General features: G+C 31.6%; 1 protein-coding gene across 1 annotated transcript; it reads left to right on the top strand.

The window, feature by feature from the left end:
* Positions 1-1,603: 1,603 nt before the first annotated feature.
* Positions 1,604-12,014, top strand: LOC143601665 (calcium-dependent protein kinase 33-like). The gene is made up of 8 exons (XM_077079019.1): positions 1,604-1,817; positions 1,971-2,120; positions 2,547-2,699; positions 2,865-2,932; positions 7,251-7,409; positions 7,475-7,599; positions 7,669-7,687; positions 11,814-12,014. Exons 1-8 carry the CDS (start codon positions 1,604-1,606, stop codon positions 12,012-12,014), a joined length of 1,089 nt encoding a protein of 362 aa, XP_076935134.1.
* The last annotated feature ends 894 nt before the right edge of the window (positions 12,015-12,908 follow it).

The raw sequence follows: 12,908 nt of genomic DNA, 5'->3' as shown, positions 1-12,908 counted from the left end.
CCAAGTCTTATATAAGTATAATAGAGTAACTTTGAATTCATGGGATATACAGAAAACAAAACCAAGTTTGAAGACTTGCCTAATCTTTTTCCAATAAAGCCCTCCAATTGAGCATAGTGAGAAGCGCCTTTGCAGCTCGATAGAAAAGGGCGATCTAGTAATTTAAATCACCAAGCCATATAATGTCAACTGCACACACAAAACACAAGGAAAATCTAAAAATCATCAAACTATACAAAAACTAAATGTAAACCATGTTTTGAACTTTTACATACTCCAGCTCGAAGATTGTTCGTGGAGAATTCCGTCCCCCGTTCTTAGAATCCGTGGAAACCGAATTTTTCTGTGAATTTCCATACTGCCCGAGTTTTGCCTGAACTCGTCGCCTTCTTTTTAACCCGAAGTCAGTTGACTGCATATGAAGCAAAAGCTTGTTTAATGCAACGATATGCTAATTGAGATCGAACCCTGCATACATTTAACATAAATATTAGTATAAATCACTTTAAGGCAAAACCTATGGAAACTGTGTTCGATGAAATCACGTTTATTAAACACTAATTTTTGGTAAGCTTTAAGGCTGTGTCCGATGACTACAATCATCAGCAATGCTCAAGCACCCTAATTTTTTGGTAAGCTTCCAATTTCATACAGATTAACCTAGGTCACCAAGAATCGGTCATTAAACACTCGAATACACAACTACTTACATTATCAAGTTAGGTTAAACCAAATTATCCCTAATGTAGACCTAATTTGAACTAATGTAAAGAAAAAGGCACAAACTACTTACCGGCCAAGGATACGGCAGAGGGCGGTAGCAGGCGCTGTCGGAGCGGCTGAGGCAGCGAAGTAGCAGGCATGAACGGCGGTGGTGGCAAACGGCGGAGAGATCTTAGGTAGTGCTACGGCGGATGTGTTTAGTGTTGGAATTGAAGCACGTGCAAGATGCAACCAAAATAAAGTTTGAATTAGTCAAACAAAGTGGGAGTCTTTCGCATGTTTAAGTTATTTTTTCCTTTATTCAGTAGTTTGTTGCTTGTTTCCGTTGTACTAGTACTCTATTTATAGTCTTTTCATTTGATGAATAATATATCAGTTTTCAAGCTTTCATACCATTGTTACATTTTGAACGATGGTGTGTTTGTGAGCTGCGTAACTGTGTTATTGAAATAGGTTAAATTTGGGGGAACCCTGTGGCAACGATAAGTTGTTGCCATAGGTAAATGAAAATTAAAAATAAAGCTATTTTTTTCAAAAAAGAAAATATTATTTACCTGTTGATACGACAAGTCGTTGCAATAGGGTTGACATATTTATAAATAGTTTCGGCTCAAATAAAAGAAAAGGAAAACTAAAAGGGAAAATACCTATAGAGACGACTAGTCGTCGCTATAGGGTTTTTGTTTGGCGCTAAGATTTTGGCTCGCCCGCTCAACCCTATATCAACTATTAGTCGTCGCTATAGGCTACGTCTTGGAAAATAATTGTCAAGTCTTATGGCAACAACAAGTTGTTGCTATAGGTGATCTATAGCAACGACAATTGTCGTCGCTATAGGGTTCGTCATATCAGATTAAATTTCTTGTAGTGTTATGACAAAATGAAATCAAAGGGTAGATACAGTGAAAAAGTTGCTGCACAGATTCTTTGTTCTATAATGAAAGTGGTTTATTGTCTTCATTTCATGGGTATTATGCATAGAGACTTGAAGCCTGAGAATTTTATGTTGGCAAAAAAAGCTGCCAGTCCATGTTTTCTTGATTATTCCATGTTGAAAGCAATCGATTTCGGGTTATCTGCGTTTATTGATGAAGGTATGTGGCTTTTGTTCTTCGTTTTATTTATTTCGAGTATTTATCCATTCCTAAATTGTAAAAAGTTCCGCCTGGTTTGGTTTAGTTTGGTTTGATTTGTTTTCGTCTTGGTCTAGTATATGGTCTGGTTTGGTAACATATAATCCATTCCAGGAAAACGAAAAAAAGAAAAGGTCGGAACCGCTTTCTATGTTGCTCCAGAGGTACTTTTAAAACGTGAAGCATACGGGGAAAAAATCGATATATGGAGTGCAGGGGTGATTTTGTACATGTTACTTACTGGGGTGCCTCCCTTTAATGGTGGTAAGATCAAGTTTTTACATCATGTTGTTTTCAGAGCTCTCATTACATAGTTGATTTGCATACCACAGTAATTACTTTGAACATCACAGGCACTTTCAGACAAATTTACTAGAAATAAGTAACATTGTACTAACGGTAATTTTGTCAACGAAAAATGGTTGTGACGTGTGATACTTGTATTGTGATCTAGAGATCATAATACTTTTTGTGGTGTATACCACAGTAATTTCTTCATACACCACAACCAGTATTTAATAATTTTTCCCTTACATACATAGTAAAAATGAGTAGCGCTGTACCAACTACCAAGGGTAAAATAGTCAAAGAAAAATGGTTATGGCGTCGAAAAAATACGGTGATGTACAAATCACCTCTCTTTGTATTAGCTCGTAGAAATCAAATTTTGACCTGACAAACAAAATGTAGAGAATGATCGAGCCATATTTTCTACGGTTGTGGAGGCAACACCCGATATAGAGAGATGTCCATGGCCATTAATATCGAAGAATGCCAAGAGTTTGGTGAAAGCCATGCTCTCCCTTGAGCCCGAGAAACGCCCAACTGCATACGCTGTTCTCAGTATGTTTCTGATGTTGTTTTAATTTTTATATTTCATGTCTTTACAAAATCATTTTCAAAATGCGATTCCAAGTATCTAACACTCTATAAAAGTGCGTATTACAAACTCCAAACAGACGCACCTCCATATCATATGATTATTGGGTTTCATTATTCACTATCCAGATGATCAATGGTTGAAGGACAATGGAGTAGCAACAGAAAATGAAATTAAATATGAATTAGAGAAAATGGTTCTTAAGAGGATGAACACTTCGGACATATGAACATATTCAAGAAACTCACACTCAAGGTACCGTTCTTAAAAGGGGTAACTTCATAACGTGTCTCAATTGGCCACTTGAAGTCCCTTTCTTTTTCTTCTTTTGTTTTTTTTTCTTCTTTAGAGTAACTTAATTACGTTCACTAATTGTTATATATACACATACATACACATACACACACAAACACACACACACACACATATATATAATATAAACGAAACCATAAAAATCCTACGTGTCGCGATGTGGTCGCTCCCCCTTTTTTTGGGGTCACCAGATTTGCTTGATTTTTAAATAGAGGCTTCTCATTCATTTTACCCAAATTCACAGGTATGGGTCTTATCAAACCCAGATAATCCTTAAACGGGTTATAACATCTCATTGAATTAAAAATTACTCTCACCAAATATTTAACATAAAAATCCCATAAAATAAGGATATACTAAAAATTAATATCGAATTTCTTTTAATATATATATATATATATATATATATATTTATAAAACGTGATTTACATATAAACTTTAAAATTTGTTTGATTTCCATATTCAGTTAAGATTACCTTGATGCATCAAATAAAATAAGATTATTAATCAATTTCAAATAAAACTTGTAGCATGTCATAACAATTATTATTATTTAGGTTAAGGGTGTGCGTGGTGCGGTTTTGAGCTATCATCAAACCATAAGTATATTATTAACTTTTATGCAATAAAAAAATAAAAATATAAAAAATAAATAAATATTAAAAACAAATAATATAAAACAACCCTTGTAATATTTGCTTGATTTTTAAATGGAGAGTTCTCACGCATTTGACCCGAATTCACGGGTATGAGTCTCATCAAACCCAGATATTTCTTAAACGAGTTATAACATCTCAATAAATTAAAAACTAATCTCACCAAATATTTGATATAAAAATCCTATAAAGTAGGGATATACTAAAAATTAATATTTGATTGATTTAAAAAAAGATATATATTATTTATAATTAAAAAACCAATTTTATAGTAAAAAAAATAAACGGGTCTTGGGTCTCATCAAACCGATATAGCTTTTAAAACTGGTTATAACATCTTATTTATTTGTAAATCAATTATTATCAAACCATAAGTATATTATTAACTTTTATACAATAAAAAAAAATAAAAATTCAAAAAATAAATAAATAAATATTAGAAACAAATAAATAAAACAACCCCCGTAACATAGGGGATAAAAACTAGTATATATATAAGGAGAGATATTTTGAGAACCTTGATGAGTTGTAAGAACTTTAAGAACTAAATATGAACCACACATTTTATTAAATGAGTATGGAATATGTGGCTGAGAATAAATCTGATTAAAAAATTAATCAGGAGAGAGAATAAGTATTTTTGATGATTACACAAGTTTAAATGTTAGTTACACATATGTAATAAGTCGATTTGGTGTGTAAAAAATACTGTAATTTTTTTACGTTACTTACACTTACACATATGTGTAAAAACAAATTCAAAAAAAAATTGTTACGTTGAGTTCTTTCGAGTTCTTAAAACTCAAAGTGGTTCTCAAAAGAAATCAAACACACACGCGCGCGCGCACACACACACACATATAATTGATTTCTTTTGAGAACCACTTTGAGTTTTAAGAACTCGAAAGAACTCAACATAACAATTTTCTTATTTGAATAATTTTTTACACATATGTAATACGTAAGTGTAAGTAACGTAAAAAAAATTACAGTTTTTTTTACACACTGAATCGCCTTATTACACATGTGCAACTAACATTTAAACTTGTGTAATTATTAAAAATACTTGTTCTCTCTCTCTCTCCTGATTAATTTTTTAATCAGATTTATTCTCAGCCACATATTGCATACCCGTTTAATTAAATGTGTTGTTCATATTGAAGTCTTAAAGTTCTACAACTTATCAAGTTCTCAAAATATCATTCCCCTATATATATATATAGAAAGATCAAGAGAGAACTCCTCCTTAGGGGGAGAGAACTAAAGAACTAATAATAAAGTATTTTTAATTTAATTAAAAAAATATTTTAATTTATTTTTCTTTCATCCGTCTTATATGTTGTTATTCTTCACCAAAAAATATAAAAAAAAACTCATTGTAACGCATATATGCAATACATCGGCTTTTTCTTAATGCATATATGCACTAGTGTGTATTTTTATATGTGCAATAGTGTTGATTAGCATATATGCATTTGTTTGTAAAGTATATGTGCAACAGTGTTATATTATATACAAAAATAAAAAAAAATCGATATAGTCCATATGTGCATTAGTGTTGTATTACTTATATGCAATAGTGTGTATTGCATACAATTATTAGTGTTGTATTTGTATATATTCAATACTGTGTATTATATAATGAAATTGTGTTGTATTATATGCAATAAAACACTATTGTATATATATGCAATAGGCATTAGTGCACATATGTACTACACCGACAAGTTGTTGTTTTTTTAGTAACAGTATCATCTTATTAGGAGGAAAGAAAAAAATCACAAAATATTTTTCTTAAAAATAATTAAAAATAATTCTTTACTAGTTTTATCGTTCTCTCTTTAAAAGAAGTTCTCTCTAGATCTCACCCCTATATCTATACTATATATAATACACTAAACAATGGTAAATTAATACACCTATTTTTAAGTAATTTACAACACTTAAAGAATGAGATATATGTGTTAATAAGGGTAAATTTGTCTTTTAAACACAATCCATTCAACTTACAAGTTTGGTCCCTCATCTTTAACCATATTATGGTTTTAATTTAAGTTGTAAACTAACTTTCCACCCATGTATTTTAAACGACTATAGCCTTTTCAAACGTTAATATTTTAATAAAAAAATTACATCATAAAAACGAGCATTTTATTCTCTTTTATTTGGATATGATATTGTTATATTTTGTTTCATTTTAAATAAATTAATATGTTGTGTTGGGGGTGTTCAGTGTCGGTTTTGATGGTTTTTAAGTTAAACTTGTGAGTCCAAAAGTTAATATTGATTTTTTTTTGTCGTCCAAAACCAAACTCAACCATTGAAAGTTAAAACCGAATCGTTACTAATGGCCTGGTTTCAGTTTGGTTTCACAGTTTAAAATTTAATAATAAATTTAGTTTAAAATAATTATTAATTTAAATGCACCATCAATTTAACTAAACACCAACATAATATGATACTTGAGAATATCATAAATAAAAAATAATAATTTTAGCCACATAAATGGTAAATATTAATGGAAGATCTATGACGTGAAATAATAACACCACAGATCACAAAATGAATCATACTGCAGTAGGTTAATTTGAAGTTGTATAGCCAAGTTATTTGTAATAAAAATATTATGTTCAATTAAATTTTAACTATATCTAATATATATTACAACACATATCTAATAGTTAATAATAAAAAATATTAAAATGCATTCAACATTTACAGTCTGGTTTGGTTTCATATGGCCGGTTTCCAGTATAAACCGCGAACCAACCGTTCACTACGTTTTGAAAATTTTGAAACCAACCAACAAACCGAAAGTAAAAAAAGAAAGAAAAAAAAGAAGTCAAACCAATGACCGGTTTAAACGATTTCAAGGTTTTAACCAAACCATAAACACATATATTTGTTACGTGATTAACAAGTTCAAACACCTGCTGCATCGCGCGGACACCCGTCTAGTATATATATACACACACATATATATTTTGTAAAAACATATTATTTTTTTAAAACTAAATGAGTATGATGAAACATATATAAATCTTGGTTATGATTTTTTTTTCTAACTGGACGTAAGTAAACAATTATAAAACTTGGTTTGTATTTAGTGAATTGTTTTTTCTTTACTATTAACTCCTATTTCAGGTTAATGTATAGAAAATAATAACAAAATAGTAACTGACTTTGTGGGGTTTCTATCTACGGTGGGTTTTCGAGTCGGACCTTAAGTATCAAATAACCAGGCACGGCTGAAATTTCGTCATAGGTAATCTGATATAAAAATAATGTTAAAAAGTAACACGGCTTTCATATATTTTCATTTGTCATACCTAATACTAAAAAAAATTAGCATTTATATAAAAATTATACAAGACTGGAACATGTAACTAATATTTACGACTTTAACAAAACAAAAAGAAATATTAGTGACTTAATTTAACGAAGAAACTAAAAACTTAGTTGCTATTGATGGATTTTCTCATTTATAAAAGATTTCAAAAACCTGTTAATCGTGCTGGCTAAAAATTTGCATTATAATTAACATAGAGACTGAAGGAAATTAAACCGCTAGAAGAAATTAATGGGTTACGAGCATTGTTTAAGAGCTTTGACCCAAATGAAAAGCAAGGTATATCCTGCAAAAATTTGGAGGAAACATTTGTCAGAAATGGAGCACCAAAAGATGCTAAACTGATTGTTAAAGCGGTAAGATTTCTTTATATAATTTGTTACAAAAATGATTATGTAATGTAAAATTATGAAATTTGTAGGTTGATACAGATGGAAATGGATATATAGACTTCAATGAGTTCATTACAGCCATGGGTAACTTTAGAAGATATGAATCACAAGACCTTATTAAATCTTTTAGGCATTTTGATAAGGATGCTAAGGGGTACGTGCGTTTATATATATTCATAAAATATTGTAATGTTCTTTTGACGATAATTGAATTCATCGGCAGATTTCTTGAAAAAGGGGAAGTAAAATCAGCGTTGTAACATGAAGGCTATAAAATGGGAGTTTGTGAGATTGCAGAAATTATGTCAAAAGTCGATAAAGATAACGTGAGTTTGCTTGTATTTATATCGGTAACTTTAAGTAGTAATAACCAAGTTTTTCAATATCCAACTAAGGTCACTCAACTTTAATTATTAGTTCCTACAAACTTTTGGAATTTTTCTGTAGTTTTTTATTTTAAAATTAAGTGAGAAATAAAACAACTATGAATATTGGTTTCTATTTTGTGATTATTCTATTTTTACTATTAAATTAAACAATTATATTACTTAATTTTTATTTAGTGCACTTTTTCTTCACTATCCCCTCCTATTTAGAGTTAAATTGAAAAATAATAGTCATTAAATTGAGTGATCTAGAGAAAAAAAATTGAAGGTGAAGTTGTTCCTTATAAAATGGGTGATGCTTGATCATTGCAGGATGATAAAATTAGTTTTGAAGAATTCTGTGCGATGATAAGAAGTTAAAAGTCTTTCTGTTCAAAACCGTAAATACATCTTTAAAATGTATTTTCATTCATATATCCTGTTAAAGGATCAATTCATTCATTGTATTAAAATACATACAACCCAATAAAAACACAATGTTCAACAAAATACTGAAAATGCATCAAGAAATCTGTGGACGGTTGAGATCCATTTCACCTTGATGAAAAGTCCACTCATCTTATTATCAGTGTAAGCTTCTTTTCTTCATAACATACTCTCCCTTTCGTCCCCGTATTGATATTATGGTATGTTTGGTATATGGTAATGGAATAGATGAGGGAATGAAATGAACATGGTAATAGATTGGACGAAGGAATGAAATAGATCATTACCATTCTATTGTCATGTTTGGTTACCAAGTAAGAATGGAATGATTAATCACTTTATTATTATTATTATTATTAGTAATAATAATAAAATAAATAAATATATAACTTTAATAATAATTTGAATATTCATAATAACTAATTTTTGGACCCTCGTGTTGCAACGGGATATTTAAACTGAATAAAAATAATCGTAGCAATGTTGAATCACGTATGTGCGTTGTGAAATGTTAACTCGTCAAATTTTAAAAAAAACTAATATTAATAATGTAGTAATAGTTCTAATAGTTATATTAAAATATACAAAATAATAATGAATAATTATATAATAATATAATTAATAAATATAATTGGAAAATAATAATAATATCATTATAAGTATATAATACTAATGATGATTGTTGACTTTTTGACTTTTTCATTACTTGAAGTAATAAAAAAAAAACACCCATACCCAAAAGAATGAAAATCCTAAAAAAGGAAAGAGTTTCATTCCTTGTGAAATGATCTATTCCATTCATGCATGGTAACCAAACAAGCTTTTTTTGCATTTTTTTGAAATGACTCATTACATTCCACCTTTCATTCCTCCATAACAAACACTACCTTAGTGTTGTTTTTGTTTTGTTTGGATCATTACAATTTATTTTTAACGATAAAGGGAAAAAAATATCTTATAATGATGTATATGAATTAAAAACATGATAAAATAATGAAAAAAGAATCCTAAAAAATATAACGGTGAGTTATTATACAATAATCAGTTATCATACATTAGGTACACGAGCTTTTAGAACGTCGATTTCAATTTAACTACGTGACATAACCGTAAATAACCTAAAACTAGTTCTACAATCTAATTCATTAACTAATTCATCGAGCATCCATTCATATCAATATAATTTAACCGCCGACCCATATCAAACTAACTCGCAAGTCGATATCAAACTAAATTGAGTTATAACCCTCAAAATGTTCGTGACCGGCAAATAAGACCTCAAAATACAATAGGTCAACTTTTTACAATTAAACAAACAATTTCACTTTGTTCTTCAATTTTCCACTCAATCATACTAATTTGAGCCATTAATTTTGCTCGTTTCAATCATTTATTGAAGTAGATACCAACAAAAGAAGTTAGGCGTGCTTGATCCTCAAATTGATTAAAAACTGATGATTTAATCAATCAAATTAATGTGTAAGAGGCTTTAGAATCACCAATCGGTTATGAAAATTGAAGAATAATACACTTAATTGAGCTCTGATTAGGGTTTAAATTATTATGTTTAAACGTTCTGAACAAAACTGGAACATTCAGAAACAAAACTTAAAAACGTTCAGAACAAAAAATTTAAGAAGTTTAGAACAAAAAAGTCTAAGAAGTTCAGAACAAAAAAGTTAAGAAGAAAATGCTAAGAAGTTCTAAACAAAAGTATAAGAAGTTCAAAATAAAAAATGATATATAAAAAAGGTTAAGAAGTTCAGAACAAAAAAGACCAGAAGAAAAGGCTAAGAAGTTCTAAACAAAAGTTAAGAGGTTCGGAACAAAAGTATAAGATTTAGAACAAAAACTTTAAATGTTCACAAGATCATATTTGAAATTAATTTTTATATAACATGAAATTGGATACCGAAATCGCTTAATATAATCTCGTGATCATCAAATAAATCATCAATCGGTCATCGATTTCATCATATGAACATATCAAATGAATTTATTTCTGAACTTGGTCGGCATGAGTAGATGTCTGATTATGGTTAACGATTCATAAAAGTGACGAGTTGCCACAAAGATGAATGAAGCGGTTAATTGGTCGAAAACTAAATTGAAAGAAATTTCTATTTTGCCACCCTGTGGTTTTTGAGATCAACGGTGTATTAACTCACGTACCTATTGTACGATAACCAATAATTGTATTGGATCTTTTTTACCACAACTACATTCACCATATCCTGGTACTGCCTTGCAATTGTGTCAAAGTGCGGGTCAACCTTTTGAAATTGGAGAAGAAAACAATGAGCCAAATATCTATATCTATATATAAGATCACCCATAGTGAGGTGCCTTCCCCATCCATAACCCCCCCCCCCCCCACCCCCATGGTGAGGTCAATACACACGTGGTGACCAAAACTCACCAATTGACAGTGTAGATCCCTAGCCGGATCGATACGTACGATCATAGGTGCGGAGTCCCTTTGATTAACGTCAATGAGTAATAACAACAAGTAGAACAAGAACATGAACAATCACTTTAATATTCTTGCTTTATTGGTTATAACGAATATTACAATCAATCTAAACGCCAGTCACGAACACAGTTTGTTCATCTATGGAAAACACACGGCTGAATCTAGAGTGGCGAACTTGGTGGTTGTGAAAATTGTGAAGTCTTACCCTAAAACCTATACAATATGTCATATATATATATACATGACGTCTTCGCTGGGCTTCAGTCTGGGCTTTGGTCTTGTTAAGTTCGCCTAATACAAGACTTATACAAAACTTAACCGATTACATAATAAACAAATGCGACTTATCTATTAAGTTGTTGGCACATAAAACTTAACCGATTACATAATAAACAAATGCGACTTATCTATTAAGTTGTTGGCACACAAAATATACAGTAACAGACTCCCCATTGACAATCGCTTCATAGATTCTTGTTTATCTTCAGTTTTCGGTCTTCAGCATTTAATCTTTGCTATGACTTCGCTTGATATATCTTCTTTCTGGGAATATCATGCGAGCCTCAAGTTCTGCATAACAGTCATTATCTACCTCGAAATGATTAAGATTCTTGGATCATTATCTTCAAAACTATCTCTCTTTCTGTTATGTGATGATCTTCAATAATCTTTAATCTCTAACGTAATCATCTTCAATGATCAGCTAACTTAACCCCCCTGAAGTGTACATAGCATCCATATGTTGTTAAAGGAATGACTCCCCCTAAAGTGTAGCATGCATACCAATTAATATTGTTGAAGAACTTGGCAGCTCACCAACACCACCTTTCGATGCATTAGGATTATCGTCAGTATCATCACGCTGGGATTCTAAGAACTTCTTAAGAGCATCTATTACCTTACTTTGTTCAACAAGAAGAGCTGACTGCGGCTGATTTTCAGAGATCAACCGATAAATATCTTGATTCTGAAGTAGGTTAATTAACATGAGACAGCTCAACCACTACTCGTTCTAGTTCATCAATTATCTCACCATCAGAACGAGAAGCTTCAAACGTAACGTGAACTTGTTGCACTACGTAGGTTCAAGGTGTAGGAAAATCAACACCTATAGACGGAATAGATAAAGAAGCACAGACTGGTGGCAGAGACACAGGCACACCGGACATAGCTATAATCGTCGAAACAACATATAAAGACACCACCTCGGAAGGTGTCAATGTAGCATGTGGCAAAAAAACAATAACCGGTGCATCCCGAGCCACGGTAGATATACCATTGTGAACTAACCCAACATCCACATCAACAACCAAAACACTAGCTACCGACTATGGTACCGAAATAACCGGAACAGAACCAGAACCCTCACCAACTCGGGCTCTCTTGGTACGTCTCACCAACTTGAACTGTTCTGTCTCTGACTCTTCACCACTATCAATATCAAAATCAGAATCATCATCACCAGAAACCCTCTTCTTTTTCTTACCAGCTTAAACACGATGTTGTAAAGTCAAGTAACGACCGGTTTCATCAAACCCATTAGAAGAACTATCTGATACAATATCCTCAGACGAATGAGGCGCAAAGTGTTCAACAATAGCCCCCGAAGGAGCAGCATCCGAAACAACAGGCAAATCCATATAAAAAGCAACATCAAGATTAATATGTTCGAACACCTGAGGATCAACAATCTCCTATTGAATATGGAGGAGGAACAAACTGATCATTAGGTTGTTGTTGTGAAGCTACCTCAGGTTGTTGAGCAGCCACTTCAGTAAGTGCGTCAAGGAAACCATCATTAGGTGGAGGCATATAATATGGATCAGTAATAGCCCCAAACAACGCAGTAGGTCTAGGTCTCAACTCCTCCCAACTCCTTGAACTAGAAGAACGACCTGGGAAAAAAAAATCCTCTTATTGATATTGTAAACAAAATTCACCGGTCGTCTTTTGAGGCAAATTTGGAGCAACATGATTCTGAATCAACTATAAGAATCTCGGATATAACAGAAACTATTCCCGTCTAGTTGCTCTCCTCAGATTATCTATCTCATAAAATATCATGCGTAATACGGCTTGTTATAAACCAAAGAGACCATAGCAGATTGCATAGCCATGCTTATACCATCTGAACCTGCCTTTCTACTGGACACACAAACTATCAACACATGCATCAAA

This window comes from Bidens hawaiensis, unplaced genomic scaffold, assembly GCF_021521415.1.
Source record: "Bidens hawaiensis isolate Kalapana, Puna unplaced genomic scaffold, B.hawaiensis_p1.1 tig00056926_1, whole genome shotgun sequence".
In the NCBI taxonomy this organism is placed as follows: Eukaryota; Viridiplantae; Streptophyta; class Magnoliopsida; order Asterales; family Asteraceae; genus Bidens; species Bidens hawaiensis.
Note: the sequence above shows the minus strand (reverse complement) of the source record. Positions and strands in the feature narration are given on the sequence as shown.